The following is a 20764-nucleotide window of genomic DNA, read 5'->3' as shown; positions in this document are numbered from 1 at the left end:
ACACACACTCCTCCAGTGGTACGGTACACCCAGACACCCACTCCTCCAGTGGTATGGTACACCCAGACACACACTCCTCCAGTGGTATGGTACACCCAGACACCCACTCCTCCAGTGGTATGGTACACCCAGACACCCACTCCTCCAGTGGTACGGTACACCCAGACACCCACTCCTCCAGTGGTACGGTACACCCAGACACCCACTCCTCCAGTGGTACGGTACACCCAGACACCCACTCCTCCAGTGGTATGGTACACCCAGACACACACTCCTCCAGTGATACAGTACACCCAGACATACACTCCTCCAGTGGTATGGTACACCCAGACACCCACTCCTCCAGTGGTATAGTACACCCAGACACACATTCCTCCAGTGGTATAGTACACCCAGACACCCACTCCTCCAGTGATTCAGTACACCCAGACACCCACTCCTCCAGTGGTACGGTACACCCAGACACCCACTCCTCCAGTGGTATGGTACACCCAGACACACACTCCTCCAGTGATACAGTACACCCAGACACACACTCCTCCAGTGGTATGGTACAACCAGACACACACTCCTCCAGTGGTATGGTACACCCAGACACACACTCCTCCAGTGGTACGGTACACCCAGACACCCACTCCTCCAGTGGTATGGTACACCCAGACACACACTCCTCCAGTGGTATGGTACACCCAGACACCCACTCCTCCAGTGGTATGGTACACCCAGACACACACTCCTCCAGTGGTACGGTACACCCAGACACCCACTCCTCCAGTGGTACGGTACACCCAGACACCCACTCCTCCAGTGGTATGGTACACCCAGACACACTCCTCCAGTGGTATGGTACAACCAGACACACACTCCTCCAGTGGTATGGTACACCCAGACACACACTCCTCCAGTGGTATGGTACACCCAGACACACACTCCTCCAGTGATATGGTACACCCAGACACACACTCCTCCAGTGGTATGGTACACCCAGACACCCACTCCTCCAGTGGTATGGTACACCCAGACACACACGCCTCCAGTGGTATGGTACACCCAGACACACACTCCTCCAGTGGTCCGGTACACCCAGACACCCACTCCTCCAGTGGTCCGGTACACCCAGACACCCACTCCTCCAGTGGTACGGTACACCCAGACACACACTCCTCCAGTGGTATAGTACACCCAGACACCCACTCCTCCAGTGATTCAGTACACCCAGTCACACACTCCTCCAGTGGTATAGTACACCCAGACACCCACTCCTCCAGTGGTACGGTACACCCAGACACCCAATCCTCCAGTGGTATGGTACACCCAGACACCCACTCCTCCAGTGGTATAGTACACCCAGACACCCACTCCTCCAGTGATTCAGTACACCCAGACACCCACTCCTCCAGTGGTATGGTACACCCAGATACCCACTCAACCAGTGGTATAGTACACCCAGACACACACTCCACCAGTGGTATAGTCCAGACACCCACTCCTCCAGTGGTATGGTACACCCAGACACACACTCCTCCAGTGGTACGGTACACCCAGACACACACTCCTCCAGTGGTATGGTACACCCAGACATCCACTCCTCCAGTGGTATGGTAAACCCAGACACCCACTCCTCCAGTGATTCAGTACACCCAGACACCCACTCCTCCAGTGGTATGGTACACCCAGATACCCACTCCTCCAGTGGTATAGTACACCCAGACACACACTCCTCCAGTGGTACGGTACACCCAGACACCCACTCCTCCAGTGGTATAGTACACCCAGACACACACTCCTCCAGTGGTACGGTACACCCAGACACCCACTCCTCCAGTGGTATGGTACACCCAGACAGCCACTCCTCCAGTGGTATAGTACACCCAGACACACACTCCTCCAGTGGTATAGTACACCCAGACACACACTCCTCCAGTGGTATAGTACACCCAGACACCCACTCCTCCAGTGGTATGGTACACCCAGACACCCACTCCTCCAGTGGTATGGTACACCCAGACACCCACTCCTCCAGTGGTACGGTACACCCAGACACACACTCCTCCAGTGGTACGGTACACCCAGACACCCAATCCTCCAGTGATATAGTACACCCAGACACACACTCCTCCAGTGGTACGGTACACCCTGACACACACTCCTTCAGTGATACAGTACACCCAGACACCCACTCCTCCAGTGGTACCGTACACCCAGACACACACTCCTCCAGTGGTACGGTACACCCAGACACCCAATCCTCCAGTGATATAGTACACCCAGACACACACTCCTCCAGTGGTACGGTACACCCTGACACACACTCCTTCAGTGATACAGTACACCCAGACACCCACTCCTCCAGTGGTACCGTACACCCAGTCACACACTCCTCCAGTGGTATAGTACACCCAGACACACACTCCTCCAGTGGTACGGTACACCCAGACACCCACTCCTCCAGTGGTATGGTACACCCAGACACCCACTCCTCCAGTGGTATAGTACACCCAGACACACACTCCTCCAGTGGTACGGTACACCCAGACACCCACTCCTCCAGTGGTATGGTACACCCAGACAGCCACTCCTCCAGTGGTATGGTACACCCAAACACCCACTCCTCCAGTGGTATGGTACACCCAGACACACACTCCTCCAGTGGTATGGTACAACCAGACACACACTCCTCCAGTGGTATGGTACACCCAGACACACACTCCTCCAGTGGTATGGTACACCCAGACACACACTCCTCCAGTGGTATGGTACAACCAGACACACACTCCTCCAGTGGTATGGTACACCCAGACACACACTCCTCCAGTGGTATGGTACACCCAGACACCCACTCCTCCAGTGATTCAGTCCACCCAGACACCCACTCCTCCAGTGGTATGGTACACCCAGACACACACTCCTCCAGTGGTATGGTACACCCAGATACCCACTCCTCCAGTGGTATAGTACACCCAGACACACACTCCTCCAGTGGTATAGTACACCCAGACACACACTCCTCCAGTGGTATAGTACACCCAGACACCCACTCCTCCAGTGGTATGGTACACCCAGACACCCACTCCTCCAGTGGTACGGTACACCCAGACCCCACTCCTCCAGTGGTACAGTACACCCAGACACACACTCCTCCAGTGGTACGGTACACCCAGACACACACTCCTCCAGTGGTACGGTACACCCAGACACACACTCCTCCAGTGGTATGGTACACCCAGACACACACTCCTTCAGTGATACAGTACACCCACTCCTCCAGTGGTACGGTACACCCAGACACACACTCCTCCAGTGGTACGGTACACCCAGACACACACTCCTTCAGTGATACAGTACACCCACTCCTCCAGTGGTACGGTACACCCAGACACCCACTCCTCCAGTGGTACGGTACACCCAGACACCCAATCCTCCAGTGATATAGTACACCCAGACACACACTCCTCCAGTGGTACGGTACACCCTGACACACACTCCTTCAGTGATACAGTACACCCAGACACCCACTCCTCCAGTGGTACCGTACACCCAGTCACACACTCCTCCAGTGGTATAGTACACCCAGACACACACTCCTCCAGTGGTACGGTACACCCTGACACACACTCCTCCAGTACACCCAGCCACCCACTCCTCCAGTGGTACGGTATACACAGACACCCACTCCTCCAGTGGTATAGTACACCCAGACACCCACTCCTCCAGTGGTACAGTACACCCACTCCTCCAGTGGTATAGTACACCCAGACACCCACTCCTCCAGTGGTACAGTATACCCAGACACCCACTCCTCCAGTGGTATAGTACATCCAGACACCCACTCCTCCAGTGGTATAGTACATCCAGACACCCACTCCTCCAGTGGTATAGTACACCCAGACACCCACTCCTCCAGTGGTATAGTACACTTAGTTCCATATATGCACCACTCTCTGTATGAAAATGTTGCCGCTTAGGTCCCTTTTTCCCTCTCACCTTCAACCCATGCCGTCTACTTTTGGACTCCCCTCCCCAGAGGAAAAAACCTTGATTATTTATCTTAGCTATGCCCCTCGTGATTTTATAAATCCCTCAGGCCACCACTCAGCCTCCGACGCTCCACTGAAAGAGGTCCCAGCCTATCCTTGTCACTCAAACAGTCTAGTCTCAGTGACACCCTTGTCAATCTTTTCTGCACCCTTTCCTTTTAAATAACATCCTTCCGATAGCAGGGTGACCAGAATTGCATGCAGTACTCCAAAAGTGGCCTCTCCACTGTCTTGGACACCCACAAAATGGCGTCCCAACTCCTATACGCAATGCTCTGACCAATGAAGGCAAGCGTGCCAACCATCATCTTCAGTGACAGTTCAATTCCTACTCTGGATGAAGTAGGTTTGGAACCTTACAAAATTTACACTCACTGGTTCGATAATGCTCTGGGGACACTCAGGGCACCATATAAATGTAAGCCTTTCTTGTAGCTTGTAGACACCTTCTTGGAGAGTTGCAGACTCAGTGAATTTAAGGAGTTATTTTTTGGCACAATACCATGATCGCCCAATGACATTCATTAATGAAGGAGGTGGTTTCAGAACAAAAGAACCTGAGAAGTAGCGAGGACTGCCCACGCTGATGACCCAGACACCTCGAGCTGATCCAGGTGTGCGTTTGCTCCACTCTGTACTTCAAATCACAGAATCCCTACAGTCTGAAATCAAGCCATTCAGTCCACACCAACTCTCTGAAGAGCATCCCTCCCAGACACCCCCCTACCCCACCCCTACACCCCCACTCCCATCCTATCCCTGTAACCCTATATTTCCCATGGCTAATCCAATTAGGCTGCACATCTTTGAATTGTGGGAGGAAACCGGAGCACCAGGACGAAACCCACGCAGACACGGGGAGAACGTGCAAATTCCGCGCAGTCACCCAAGCCTGGAATCGAACCCGGCTCCCTGGCGCTGTGAGACAGCAATGCTAACCACTGAGCCACTATACCAAAGAGATTGTCTTCCCCTGTCTAAGCTGAGGCTTGGAACCAGCTGCAGGATAGGATACTCGAGAGGTGGCTCAGGTGATGAACAAGTACGAAGTATAACTGTATTTTTGTTAAAGAGAAATAAACACAGTGGGTTCTAAACAAATTGTAGCAAAGGAGAATGGTACTGGTTGATTGTACGCCTCACCTGGCAGCCAATCCTCCAGGTCGCAGGTTCGATACTCGGGGCCTGCCATCTTTGTCAGTCCCGCCAGATATCGTCAGCCCCAGGGTGCAGCCTTCCTTCTTGATGAGGTCCACCACCGTAATTCCCTTCAGCTCCTCTGTTAGTGAGACACAATAGTAACACATACAGATCCGCTGCTTGAGACTCTGTCCTGCGTTAGGATCACAGGACCACACATTGCAGAAATAGTCCAGTCACCCCCGTTGTATGTGTGATTGCTGACTCATTGAAAGAGCTGCCCACTTACTGTTGCTCCTCACTACACCACCACTGTAGCCTTTACTTCCCAATACCTGCTTGCTTGTATTGAGGCTTCACACTTAAAGTAATACCTTGAAAAATTATAACTATAATTCCGAGTGAGAGCCCCCTTATTGTTTAAATCCATTATCTGATGAAGGGCTTTGGCCCGAAATGTCAATTCTCCTGCTCCTAGGATGCTGCCTGACTTGCTGTGCTTTTCCAGCACCACTCCAATCTTAAAAACCCGAGGAATCTGTCAGATATCATAGCTGACATGTCCTCTTACTGCTCCTGACTGCCAGTGGCATATTTATTCTCGGATATTTTTAATCACCTTTAAAATAATTCTGCCTTTGTTAGTTAGCACTTCATCCACAAGTACTCACTTTAAGCACACCGGTCCTTCACTGGTTTAACTAAGCCCCCGGCATCCTTGTTCTTATAATATCTCCAGCTATTGGTGATCAAGTGTAGTTTTGAGCTCTTGCATGCCTTGACTTTTGATCAGGAGAATAAATAAATACTAAGAAGGAAAGGTTACTTGTGTGGACAGAATAAGGGAACAAGGTTAATTGGCTAGCTAGCACAGGTACGATGGGCATTAACCATTCTACGGTCTGTAATTCATTTCCTTTGCAGTTGAGTGCTACTTTTAAGTCTCCCTCTCCCCCCCCCCCCCTTACTGGCAGTGCTAGGTGAAGGAAGAAATTGGTTGCAGAAAACAAAAAGATTTTTCACATCTCTTCCCTGGTGGTTCCTGCTGTTTATCTGCTCATGTTCCAAAAGGGATTTGATAGTATCCACACTGCAGTAATAAGGAGATTAACGACAGATAGATACTCAGCGGTCCAATAAAAGATGCACAATGACCTCCTTTCGCCCTCTCAAACAATAATCAAACGCCCGTCAGCCACAACTAGACTTTATTCAGTCGGGCTCAATGATCTGCCAGAGCAAGACGTGACAGAGATTGGAAACCTGAAAGACTGAAACTCTGGCAGCTTCCGTGGAGAGACAAACTGGTTGATGAGAACTCTGGTTTCCCTGTCCACTGGTGCTGTTGAGTTTCTGCAGCAATTTCTTCAGTCGTAATGCACAACGTCCCGTCCATTCTCCACTCGGCTTTGCTATGTGCAGGCAGCAGACCGTGGATTTAAAATTCGGCTTTCAGCCCCACATGCCCAATCTGATCGACAGCAAGAGCTGCACTGTTGGTTGCGTCATGGGCAAGTCTACCCAGGGCAGGGCGCCCATGGAGCACCGCAAAGATGTCGACTGTCCAGGGTGGACAACCAATGCCAACCCAACAGTGTGAGGGTCCATCTGCTGAAATGTTTCAGCAATCCGTAACCACTGGCCCCCTGAAAGGTGGCGCAGTGGAACATGCTCTCGCTCACACCATGAGTTGGCAATTCCCGAGCCAGTGGCTCAGTCAGAGAGGATGAAACGACACCCACCGCCCCATTCTCAGTCAATACAGACTCTTCCCAAGTGGCTTTGGAAGGGTTGCCTCTGTACCACTCCCAGGAGTGTCTATCTTCTGGATTCAGTCTGTCCGCAAGGCCTGGAAGATTCAGATCCAGGCTTGCCCTCACGTCAATCAGTGTTTCGACCCCTGCCCTTCCCAGTCAGCCGAACCCAAACAGCTCCATTTCATGCAGCATCTACCGAGAGGTTGGGTGGGTGCCCTGGGGAAGTGGGATAGGTGGAAAGTTGAGGTAAGGAAGTAACCTCCTGCTCCAACCTCTGGTTATCAGCTCTGTACCTGGTATGCTCTGTCTCCTTGCGCACACTGTTGTTTCGGATGCTGCAGTTTCCTTTCTCCCCTTCGCGTAGGGGCCATCATCTGTAATTAAACCACAAGGTTGGAGTTAGACAATTCAAGCACAGTCCAACAACACCCTCAGTTCCTACTCTTTCTGCTGCACCTCCACCTTTAGTCCCACTTGGAGCTGATTCTCCTGTATGGGGAGGTTATCACCTAGTGGTATTATCACTAGGCTGTTAATCCAGAAATCCAGTAATGTTCTTGGAACTCGGGTTCGTATCCTGTTACGGCAGATTGTCGAATTTGATTAGATTAGATTAGATTCGATTCCCTATTGTGTGGAAACAGGCCCTTCGGCCCAACCAATCCACACCGACCCTCCGAAGAGCAACCCACCCAGATCCATTCCCCTCTGACTAATGCACCTAACACCACCGGCAATTTAGCGTGGCCAATTCACCTGACCTGCACATCTTTGGACTGTGGGAGGAAACCGGAGCACCCGGAGGAAACCCACACAGACACGGGGTGCGTGTGCAAACAGACAGTCGCCCAAGGCTGGAATCGAACCTGAGTCCCTGGCGCTGTGAGGCAGCAGTGCTAACCCACTGAGCCACCATGCCATGAATTCAATAAAAATCTGGATCAAGAGTCTGATGATGATTGGGCAGCGCAGTGACTCAATGGTTAGCACTGTAGCCTCTGAGTGCCAGGGACCCAGGTTTGATTCCAGTTTCAGGTGACTGCCTGTGTGCAGTTTGCACATTCTCCCCATGTCCATGTGGGATTCCTCTGGGTGCACCAGTTTCCTGTCACAGTCCAAAGATGTGCAGGTTAGGTGAACTGGCCATGCTAAATTGCCCATAGCCTTCAGGGATGTATAGGTTAGATGCATTAGTTGGGGTAAATGTAGAGTGATAGGGTAGGGGAATGGATCCGGGTGGGTTACTCTTCAGAGGGGTGGTGTGTACGTGTTGGGCCAAAGGGCCTATTTCCACACTGAATGGATCCAATGATTATGGGTAAAATCCATCTGGTTCACTAATGTCCTTTCGGGAAGGAAACTGCCATCCTTATCGAAATGTGACTCCACTCAATATGGTTGACTCTTAACTGCCCTCTGGGATGGACAATAAGTGCTGGCGTCATCCTGTGAATGAATTTTTTCAAAAAGTTGGTTACACATACAGCATGTAAACACATAACAGATACCAGCCATGGCTCAGTTGGGTAGTGGTCTTGTCTGAGTCAGATGGTCAGAGGTTCAATCTCTATTCTCGAATATTGAACTGAAAGTCTCAGCGGATGGCACTTGAAGATTCTTGTGCTGGTGGGTGTATTTTTGCATTAGATGTGAAAACCAGTCCGGGTCAACACTCTCAATCAATTTGGACGCAGCAAGATCCCACAAACAGCGACTGTGATAACGATCAGCTAATCTGAGTTTGTGTTGCTGACTGTTTGAGAAAAGAAGATCTTCCATTTATACATCTCTCTGTGATCCCCAGATGTCTCAAAGGGCTCTAGAGGAATTCAGCAGTTTCTGAAGAGCAGGCACTGCTGTAATATTGAAAATACAGCAGTTCCCAGCAAACGCTCACAGGCATGAAGAGTTCAGATTTGACATCCATCAAGACCGCTCACACACAACCAATGAATCCAGCACCAGTTGCACCTTCTGTTTAAGAATAATTGCTGTTGATTCTATTTTAAAACCTAATTAGATGTACTAATGTCTAAGAAACAGAACACCATCCACTTTGGAGATGTCCAGAAGCATTTCTCATCAACCTGCTCAAGCAGATTATAACACACCTGGGACTTGTACCTGGAACCTTACTTCGATAATCCGCTTTCTTTTTAAATGTGGCATTATTTTTTTAAGATTAGATTAGATTACTTACAGTATGGAAGCAGGCGCTTCGGCCCAACAAGTCCACACCGACCCGCCGAAGCGCAACCCACCCAGACCCGTTCCCCTACGTTTACCCCTTCACCTAACACTATGGGCAATTTAGCATGGCCAATTCACCTAACCTGCACATCTTTGGACTGTGGGAGGAAACCGGAGCACCCGGAGGAAACCCACGCAGACACGGGGAGAAATTTATTGAGGGATAAAGACTGAGATTGGGAGAACACCCCTACTCTTCTTTTGTAACATGGTCATAAGGACTTTAGCAGCCACCTGAGCAGACAAATGGGCCTCAGTTTAATGTTTCAGTTGAAAGAGGGCACTTCTAACAGCAAAGCGCTCCCTCAGTATTGCACTGGACGATTAACCCTGATTATTGTGCTGATATCCCGCTTTGGGACTTCAGCTCTTAATCTGCAGAGTCAGAGGCAAGACTTAGCTATGGCTGGCACCAAGAGATATTGGGCGAAAGTGGGTACTGCAAATGCTGGAGATTAGAGTCAAGATTGGAGTGGTGTTTGAAAAGCACAGCAGGTCAGGCAGCATCCAAGGAACGTCAGGAAGGCCTTTTGCCCGCAACGTCAATTTTCCTGCTCCTTGGATTCTGCCTGACCTGCTGTGCTTTTCCAGCACCACTCTAATCCTGACCAAGAGATACTGGCTATGAGAAGCCAGGGAGAGTTTTCCTGCTTTTCAAATGAATACCATGAGATCTTTTACATTCATCTGAATGAAGGGTTGGAGCCTTGACTTGGCACCTCATACAACAAGTGCTACTTCTCTCATATGAAGCCTCTGCTGCACTGAGGAGGTTGGGAGAGCAAACTCTTTATATTCAATAGCTGACTTTCCTCAGCTTTAAGCAGTTACCTTACATATTTAGTGCTTTCCATAACCAAGGAATAGAGGGGAATTAAGTTCTCTCTCTGTGAAAGCTGCTCACTCATGTATTTTATGAAAGAACAATTCCTGGGTGTGTCAGAGTACGTTTTATTCTGTCTTCCATGATAATAAGGTGGTATCTACCAAATTCTAGCCGTCACTGGCTGGAGCAAGGGTTCCTGTACCGATTGCATTCTCTGCTAGCATTTTACTGGATGCTTGTCTGAGAAGGTATAATCCAGATCATACTGCACTAGTGATTCAGGTACAGAAGTAACTAAACTCACCGAATCACAGAAAATACCACTGTTTGTAAAATTATGATGCGAAGCCACACCGTTGTTCTCGTTCATGAAGGTACAAAGACATGATTAACCAAGGACATCCTTTGGGAACGGTGAAGACAGTGTGAGGCAAAGCCTGTGGGATAACAAATCTAAAGCACCATTACCACATCTTTACTCAGCCTATGGAAATGAAGCTTTGATCTTTAGGATGTCATAAAACGGAGGGATAATGGATGACAAGTCAAGGCATTCAGATATCGTCAGTGTTTTAATGCTCTTCCCTTGGAGGACAATACTGAAGGATTGACAGCTCCTACAGTGTATCTAAACACCTGCATTCCAACCTGCAGCCCCAGAACATAAATATGGAAAGGACGCACACTCACCAGATGTCAGTATGCACACAGCCAGGCCTCAGCCTCCACTAACTGGGTTCAAAATCCTACACCTTCTGATTCAGACAAGCGAACATTATTGCTAGGCCAAATGGCCCAGAGGATAACACCATGCCAGGAGCTCAAATCATCACTTTAAATCAGATTAACAAACACATTTTTTTTAAAAATCAAAGAAAGAAATGGGATCAATCGCGACACAGAAAGAACGGAATCGTTGAGAAACCAAATAAAACCTGCTCAGAATCAAAGTTAAAAATGCACTTGTTGTGGTCTTCATGTTCTAAGGTGTACACAGAGCATTGAAAAATGTGTATGAAGATTCACATACTCAACTGAAAGATTATACTTATCCAGAAAGGCTGAGCAGCCTGGGCTCTTTCACTCCTGAAAAGGGGAGATCCAGATTGGATTTGAGCAAACTTTAAAATCACAAAAGGAGTAGATAAAGAGAAAATGTTCTTAGTTATGGGGAGTCCCAAACTAAAATGCATAAATATAGAATGAATCAATTAAATCCATTAGGAATTCAGGAAAATTTTCTTTCCTGAAAAAATGGTAAAAATGTAGGATGTGCTTTCACTCAATGAAGCTGAGGTGAACAGTACAGATGAATATAGGCTTTCTGGAGTCAGGCGGTGAGTTACTTGCTGCAAGGTTCCTAGACTCTGGCCTGCTCTTGGAGCCACAGTATTTATATGACTAGTCCAGTTCAGTTTCTGGTCAATGGTAACCCCAAGGTGTTGATAGCAGGGGGAATTCAGCGATGGTAATGTTGTGAGATGATTGTTAGATTCCCTCGTTGTCCATTGCCTGGAACTTGGGTGGCACAAAAATTACTTTATTAGCCCAAGTGCGGATATTGCTACATGGACTGCCTCAGTAAGTGAGGTGTCGCAAATGGAGCTGAACATTGCACAATCATTGAAAATATCTCCCCCGAGGAACTCCTGCAGAGATGTCCTGGAGCTGAGATGACTGACCTCCAACAACCACAACCATCTTCCTATGTGCCAGGTATGACTCCAACCAGCGGAGAGTTTTCGTTGTGATTCCTTTGACTCTAGTTTTGGTAGGGGTCCTTGATGCCACGCTTGATCAAAAGCTGCCTTGATGTCAAGGGCTTTTACTCTCACCTACCCTGTGGAATTCAGCTCTTTTGTCCATGTTTGGACCAAGGCTGTAATGAGGTACAGAGCTGCGTGGACGTGATGGACCCTACAGTGAGTGTTAATGAACAGGTCATTGCCAAGGTAGTGCTGTTGTGAAGCCTCCATCACTTTACTGATGATTGAGAGTAGACTGATTGAACAATAATTGCTGGGTTGGATTTGTTGTACTTTCCATGCACAGGACATACCTGGGTCATTGGTGAGTAGATGCCAGTGTTGTAATTGTACTGGAAGAAGCTTAGCTACAAACACGGTAAGCTCTAGAGTGCAAGTCTTCAGTATTATTGATGGAATATTGTCAGAGCTCATAGCTTTTGTAGTATCTATTATCCTTGGCCATTCCTAAATAACATTCTAAAATGAATTACATTGGCTGGAGATTGGCACCTATGATACTGGAAACTCAAGAGAAGGCTGAGATGGATAATCTGGCATCTCTGCTGAAGATTGCTGTGAATTCTTTAGTCCTGCTAGACCTTTCGACGTCTGACCCATTGAGTCCAGTGTTTGTGGCACACAACATGATGAGGGTACCTCTATGGGAAGACGGGACTTTATTTCCATAATGACTGTACTGTGATACTGACACTGTCTTGGGCAGCTGCATCTGCGACAGCCAGATTGATGGGGATGAAGTCATGTATTGGTGCCCTCACCATCTGCTACAGACCCTGTCTTGGCCAGCTCAGTCAATAATGGTGCTCATGAGCTACTCTTAATGGTGGACATTGAGGATTTTCCACATAGAGAACAATCTGCCTCCTTGCCACTCTTAGTGCTTCCTCTAAGTGGTGTTCAACATACAACAGTACTGACTCATCAGTCAATATGTGCATAGCTCATTGAATATGACAGGACAGATTGAGCTAACCCTCACTTCAACATACAGGATCCTAGATTTTATTAACAGAGACAGAGAGGACAAAAGCAAGGAGGTTATGTCGAATTTGTATCAGTCATTCACTTGGCCTTAGATGGAGTATTGCATCCAGTCCTGAGGCCACACTTTAGGAAAGATGTAAAGGCACTGAAGTGAATGGAGAAAAGATTCACATGAATGCTTCTGGAGATAGGAAACCTCAATGGTGAAGGCAGATGGAAAACATTTCTCTTTGAGTAGAAAATTCTGGGAGGTGGCATTCCAAATCATGAGGGGATCTGGTCGGAGTGGACGGGGAGAAACTACTCCCACCTGTGAAATTCAAGATTGGAGAGAGGACAGATTTGAAGGGATGAGTGAGAAAAGCAAAAGTGAAATAAGAGGAAGCGTATTTCACACAGTAATGCATTGTCTCAGAGTATGGGGGAGGCAGGCTCAATGAGGTTTTCACAAGTAAACTGGACTACTATTTGAAAAGGAAATGATTGCAGGTTGCAGGGAGTAAGTGCAGAAAGGAAACTTCTCGTCATAGGGGTAGAATGGCCTTGTGAGAAGTCTGTGGCTTCTATTTCCCATCTAGTCACTAGAAAGAAACAGGAAACAATAAAACAAATATTTAATAGACTAGATTTATGGGCACAGATTTACAATGGGGAAATACAAAAACTGGGACAAATGTGAGGAAATTTGTCTCTAGATTGAGAAATTGCTGAGGAGCAGTATAATAAGGTATTTAGGGATTTAAAACAAGCAGCTTATCCTGATGGCTAAGACTCATTGGAGGATATCATTCATTTCTGAGTGAGAGTGGGCTGTTATTCCCAGTGGAATATTACAGGAATTCTACTGTATTTGCTGGAAATGCCCAGAGCAACACAATGTAAGTCCAATCCCAAAAGAATTCATCCATTGCAATTATCTTTTGAGGGGGACATTTGAGTCTCAATGAAAAATGTCATAGAATTCAGCATTGAATTTCACAGGAACAATCCATTGCACCAACTTCCACAAACTCTAGTGAACATCCCTCTGCAATATAGATTGTTCAATAGCTCAGTGCTCAGAGTCTGTCTGTACAAAATACCTACAGGTCATTTATCTTCAACAGTAATGTCCCACAACAAACTGGAGCCAGATTTAATCAATAGCATCGGAGTTCAGGGTATGGGATCAAATCTCCATGGCGACAGTGGTGCAAGCTTGCAAATCTTTGGAGAACGAGAGGGGCCAAACTCCCACAATGCCCTCATTGGTTAGTAATGGTCCTGAGTTATTCAGTCCTCCCAATGCTTCATATACTTTTTAAAGGTTCCTTCACGGGATGTGGGAATCACTGGCTAGGCCAGCATTTATTTGCCATCCCTAATTGCCTAAAACAGGGCAGTTACAGTTCAACAACGTTGCTGTGGGTCGGGAGTCACATGTAGATCAGATGAGGTGAGTACGGCAGATTTCCTTCCATAACTTTCCAACAATCAGCAACAGTTTCATTAGAATTACAATCAGACCCACACCGACCCTCCAAAGAGTAACCACCCAGACCCATTCCCCTCCCCTATCACTCTACATTTACCCCTGGCTAATGCACCTAACCTACACATCCCTGAACACTATGGGTAATTTTGCATGGCCAATTCACCTGACCTGCGCATCTTTGGACTGTGGGAGGAAACCGGAGTACCCGGAAGAAACCAACGCAGACACGGGGAGAATGTGCAAACTCCACACAGACAGTCGCCCGAGGCTGGAATCGAACCCGGGTCCCTGGCGCTGTGAGGCAGCAGTGCTAACCACTGAGCCAAAGTGCCGCCCGTCATCATTATCATCAGATTCCTTCAGATTTTTATTGAATTCAAAATCCACCATCTGACATGACCTAAATTGTCAGCCAACAATACCACTAGATCATTGCCTCCTGCAACTTACACCAACAAACAGCTCCAAGATGAGCCTACACCTCATGACATCTGAGACATGCCAGCACAATTAAAGGGCAGCAATGCGATAATGATCAGATAATCTGTCTTATTGACAAATATTGCTCGAGAGCGCTTCTATAAATTGTGCCACAGCAACGCTTGCACCCCGAGTGGGCATTTTGTCTGAAAGGTAGCACTCTGATGCCACAGGACTCCCTCAGTACTATGCCGACGTGTCGGCTTCAATTTTGTCTTTGGAGCAATGTTCCCTCTGAGCTGTGTGGCTCCGTTGCTCAGTGTGCGGATGTATTGACTTACAGTTCCCAGAGTCTCTGCCCTGCCACGAACCTTGGAGGTCCATACAGCAGCAGGAAAAACAAGAGACAACAGGCACCTCTGGAGTGGGACCTAGCCCCCAGTGATCACTGACTCAGGTTGCCAGCTTGCGCGCTGAGCTGGTGGGTTTGTTTTCATAGTTTCATAGTAATAGAAGCAGGAGTAAGCCATTTTGCCCACCAAGCCTGCTCTAGCATTCATTAAGATCATGGCTGATCTATCCATCATCTCAGCTCCTCCTACCTGCACTATCCCCATAACCATTAATTCTCCTACCATGCAAAAACCCATCCAACTGTGTCTTGAATATACTTAACAAAGCTGCCTCCCCTGCTTCCTTAGGCAGAGAATTCCATAGATTCACTATGGAAGTTCATCTCTGTCCTAAATCTACTCCCTCTAATCTTGAAGCCAAATCCTCTAGTCCTAATCTCACCAACCAGCGGAAACAATTTGCCTGCCTCTGTCTTATCTATCCCTTTCATAATTTTATATGTTTCTATTAGGTCCCCTCTCATTCTTCTAAATTCTAGTGAGTACAGTTGCAGGAGGCTCAACCTCTCCTCACAGGGTAGCCCCCTCATCCCCAGAATCAACCTGGTGAACCTCCTTTGCACTGCCCCCAAAGCCTGTATGTCCTTCCTCAAGTAAGGAGACCAGAACTGTGCACAATACTCCAGGTGCGGCCTCACCAACACTGTGTACAATTGCAGCAGAACCTCCCTGCTCTTAAATTTAATCCCTCTAGCGATGAAAGCCAATATATCTTCCCGATTACCTGTTGCACCTGCAAATCAACTTATAGTGATTTATGTACGAGCACTCCACAGTCGCTCTGCACAGTAGCACGCTGCAATATTTCATTACTTAACACTCTAACCGACTACTTTTACTTCCAAAGTGGATAACCTCACATTTACCAACATTATACTCCATCTGCCAGACCCTTGCCCACTCCCTTAACCGATCTAAATCTCTCTGCAGACTCTCCACATCCTCTGCACCGTTCGGCTTTCCGCTCAATTTAGTGTCATCAGCAAACTTGGGTACATTACACTTGGTCTCCTCTTTCAAATCATTTATATATATCATGAACAGTTGCAGGCCCAACACTGACCCCTGCAGCACCCTGTTCACCACTGATCTCCAACCAGAGAAGCACCCATTTATATTAGTTCTTTGCTTTATATTAGTTAACCAGTCCTCTATCCATGCTAGATATTTTCAGACATTTCATCACCATGCTAGGTAACATCATTAGTGAGCCTCCGGGTGAAGCGCTGGTGTTCTGTCCTGCTTACTATTTATGTGTCAGCCATAGACTCTAGCCACCCTACCATACATCAAAGACATTTCAAAGATGTCCGCTAGACTACTCCTGCCCCAAGACATCATGGTAGCCCACAAAACTACCACCACACTGAAACAGCTCCTGATGAATTTAAATGATCCCATACCCACAGCCAGCAGAACAAACGTCATATACAAAATACCCTGCAAGGACTGCAACAAACATTACACTGGACAAACGGGCAGGAAACTAGCCACCAGGATACATGAACACCAACCAGCCACCAAAAGACATGACCAACCATCACTGGTATCCATACACATAGACGATGAGGGACACCCATTCGACTGGGACAATACATCCACCCTGGGACAGGCTAAACAAAGATACGCACAGGAATTCCCAAAAGTCTGGCATTCAAATCGGAACTCCATTAACAAACGTATAAAGCTAGACTCCATTTACTAACCTTTCCGAAACAGAACCGGAAGAGATATCACCCACCACAACAGACCAAGACACACAAATAGCAAGCGGGACAGAACACCAGCACTTCACTAGCGGCTCACTGATGATGTTACCCAACTTGTGACAAAACGCCGGAGAACAAACCCACCAGCTCAGCGAACAGACCGACAACCTGATCCACAACCTGAGCTACAAACCTTCTCCAAAATCCCAATCCCTGACTCAGAGGCAAAAGCACTACCACTAAGTTGTGATCTGGTTTAAACACAGTCTCTTACTTACAGACCATTTCAACGCAGTAGCTGTATTTCTTTTTCTGAGTTTGTGTCTAGAAATCAGTCCAATCTTTAGTCAGACAAAACATCGACTGCTATGGCCTTTAATGATAACTACAGAGAAATTTCATCGGCTCTGCACATAAGAAGATAACCAGAAGCAGCAGTAGGCAATTCAGCTCCTCGAACCTGCTCTGCCATTCCATATAATGAGGAGACTTAAATTTTTGGTGTTCTGAGATCTGTGCCTTCTGTCACAGCATCTCTCTGACATTACCCGTTTCCCAAGGAAGCTCACTCATGCTGGATGTTCTCTTGGGTATCTTGTCCCACTTCATCAATCAATTCATGCCCAAACTGGTGAACATGGTATCAGACATAGAGTCACAAGGTCGACACACAGAACAGAAACAGACCCTTCGGTCCGAACTGTCCATGCTGAACATAATCCCAAACTAAACCAGTCCCACCTGTCTGTGCTTGGCCCGTATTTATTCACATACACATCTAAATGTCTTTTAAACATTGTAACCGTACCTGCATTTACCACTTCCTCTGGTAGTTCATTTCACACTTGAATCACTCTCTGTGTAAAAGCAATTGGCCCCATTCTTTTTTAAATCTTTCTCTCCTCACTTTAAAATATGCCCCCTAGCCTTGAAATACCCCATCCTAGGGAAAAGACACCTGCCATTCAACTTATCTACACACCTAATGATTTTATGGACCTTTATAAGGTCACCCCTAACCTCCAATGCTGCAGTGAAAAGCCTATCCAACCTTTCCTTATTACTCAAACCCTCCATTTCCAGCCACTTCATGGTAAATCTCTTCTGAACCCTCTCCACGTTAATAATATCCTTCCTCAAACTGGTTGCCCAGAACTGGACATGGTCCTCCAGAAGAGACCTCACATACTTCCTGTACAACCTCAACATAGCGTCCCAACTCCTATACTCAAAGGTCCAAACAATGAAAGCAAGCACGGCAAATGCCATCCTAACCACTCTACGTGTGACACAACTTTAGAAACTTGTGCACTGAACCCCTAGGGTGTCTCTGTTCCACAACACTATCCAGGCCCTATTTTTAGTGATTAGATTAGATTAGATTCCCTACAGTGTGGAAACAGGCCCTTCAGCCGAACAAGTCCACACCAACCCTCCGAAGAGTAAGCCACCTCCCCCCCCACTCTGACTAATACACCTAACAACTATGGACAATGTAGCACGGCCAATTCACCTTTGAATGGAATGTGGGAGGAAACTCACACAGACACGGGGAAAATGTGCAAACTCCACACAGACAGGCGCCCAAGGCTGGAATTGAACCTGGGACCATGGCACTGTGAGGCAGCAGTGCTAACCATTGAGCCACCGTGCCACCTGCTTGAACAAAAATTGCCTTTCAGATGAGTGAGGCAGCGCAAGTAGCAAGGTAGCTGGATTAATAATCCAGACACGGATGCTCATGGTTTGGGGACATTGGCTCAATGCCACCACAGTAAATAGTGAAGTTCAAATTCAATAGAATCTGGAGTTAAAGTGTAATCTAATGGCAACCGTTGTTTGGGAATTTTAGGGAAGGAAATCTGCCATCCTTATCTGATCGGTCCTTTATGTGATCCCAAACCAATAGCTATTAATTAACTAAATTGAGTTAAATTGAATTTGTTGTCACGTGTACCGAGGCACAGTGAAAAGCTTTGTCTTGCGAGCAATACAGGCAGATCACAGAGTTAAGTAGCATAGGTAAGTAAATAATAGGTAAACAGCGGCAAAAATAAAAATACAGGTACAGGAAAACTGCCCTCTGATATGGCCCAGCGAGCTGAGTAGTTAGGGATTGGCAATAAATGCTGACATAGACATCTACAAGGCATATGTCAGGAGTGTGATGGAATACTCCCCATGTGCCTGGATGGGGGCAGCTCCAACAACACTCAAGAAGCTTGACACCATCCAGAACAAAGCAACCCACTGGACTGGCACTATATCCAGAAACATTCACTCCCTCCACCACTGGCACTCAGTAGCACCAGTGTTTACTACCCACAAGATGCGCTGTGGAAATTTGCCGAAGACCTCTGACAGCATCTTCCAAACCCGTGACCACTTCCATCTCGAAGGACAAAGACAGCAGATACATGGAAACACTACCACCTCCAGGTTTTCCTCCAAGCCACTCAACATCGTGACTTAGAAATATATTGCTATTCCTTCACTGTCGTTGGATTGAAATCCGGAATTCCCGCCCTAAAGGCATTCTGAATCAACCGACTGCACATAGACTGTAGTGGTTCAAGAAGGCAGCTCACCACCACCTTCTCAGGGACGGGCAATTAATACTGGCCCAGTCAGCAACACCCACGTCTCATTAGTGAAGAAAACATAACAGCCAGTGATGTGCACCTCTCATGCAAAAGGTTTAAAAAGATGTTTAACTGAATCGTCACCTGCCCTTTGCGGTGATCAGGAAAGGTCCGATGGCACGATTTGGTGGAGACCTGAGGAAATCTCGCCCTCCCCACAGTCCTGTGGGGCAGCCTTTGGCTGGCTTTTATATCAACATAGGAATCTGCAGCGGGAGTAGGCTACACAGTCCCTTGAATCTGCTCCGCTACTCAATAAAATCATGACTGACCTGATTGCTCCCCATTCCCACCTATCCCCGATGACCTTTCACCTCGTAGCTTATCTATTCACCTTTGCCTTTAAGTATTCAAAGATTCCACTTCTATTGACTTTGGATGAAACAAATTCCAAAGTCTCTCAACCCTCTGTGAGAGGAACAGTTCTCCTTAGCTCCAACTTAAATGGGTGATCTCTCATTTTGAAATGGTGGCTCCAAGTTTTAGATATTCCCAGTACAGGAAGCATCCGAAACGTATGAATCCTGTCAAGATCTCATAAGGCATGCTGATATGTTTTAAACAAGTTGCTTCTAACTCATCTAAACTCAATAGGTCTGTACAATGTCTCCTCGGAAGGCAACCGGACCATTCTGGATATTAGACAGAAGTGGGTACTGCAGATGCTGGAGATCAGAGTCGAGATCAGAGTGGTGCTGGAAAAGCACAGCAGGTCAGGCAGCAGCCGAGGAGCAGGAAAAATCAACATTTCAGGCAAAAGACCTTCATTGAGAATGAGCCTCATTCCTGATGGAGGGCTTTTGCCCGAAACATCGATTTTCCGGCTCCTCTGATGCTGTCTGACCTGCTGTGCTTTTCCAGCACCACTCTGATCTTTATTCTGGATAATAGTCTAGTAATCCTTCTCTGAAAAGCTTCCAAAGCATTTACATCTTCCTTAAATAAGACACCAATACTTCACGCAATTCTCCATTCTCTATTGGTCATTGCACCAAACATTACCAATATTACATCTAACTGAAGGTCTATTGGCATTCCTAATTACCTGCTGCATGTTCACACTGACCTTTTGTTATTCATGGAGGAGGACACCCAGATTCATCTGCTTGTTGTGCTCTATTTTCAAGATCTTTGCCCACTTAATCTCTCTATATCCCTTGTAACCTCCTCACACTCTTTTTACAACTTACTATTCAAATACCTCTACATCATTACCATCAAAAGTCATCTAAATTGTTTAGGTATATTACAAAAGGGTGAGGCCTTAGCGTTGAATGCTATAGCATTCCACTCATTACATCATGTTAACCAAAAAATGCCCTTTTTTTCATTTATTCAGGGGA

At 47.2% G+C, this 20764-nt stretch overlaps 1 protein-coding gene across 1 annotated transcript in view; it reads right to left on the bottom strand.

Annotated features, from left to right (window-relative positions):
* The window catches only part of grip2b (glutamate receptor interacting protein 2b), a 186225-nt gene that overhangs the window by 117424 nt on the left and 48037 nt on the right, over positions 1 to 20764 (bottom strand). Inside the window, exons 2-3 of the mRNA XM_087993993.1 lie at positions 7228 to 7308; positions 5181 to 5316 (exon numbers count right to left, since the gene is read on the bottom strand). Of these exons, the coding sequence (XP_087850119.1) occupies positions 5181 to 5316; positions 7228 to 7308 (217 nt within the window). The remainder of the gene's footprint in view (positions 1 to 5180; positions 5317 to 7227; positions 7309 to 20764) is intronic.

The sequence above is a fragment of the Chiloscyllium plagiosum genome, unplaced genomic scaffold (genome assembly GCF_037043375.1).
Source record: "Chiloscyllium plagiosum isolate Xiang-an unplaced genomic scaffold, Cpla_swu_hap1 HiC_scaffold_14, whole genome shotgun sequence".
Lineage (NCBI taxonomy): Eukaryota > Metazoa > Chordata > Chondrichthyes > Orectolobiformes > Hemiscylliidae > Chiloscyllium > Chiloscyllium plagiosum.
The sequence above is the reverse complement of the archived record's forward strand: the minus strand, read 5'-3'. Positions and strand labels throughout refer to the sequence as shown.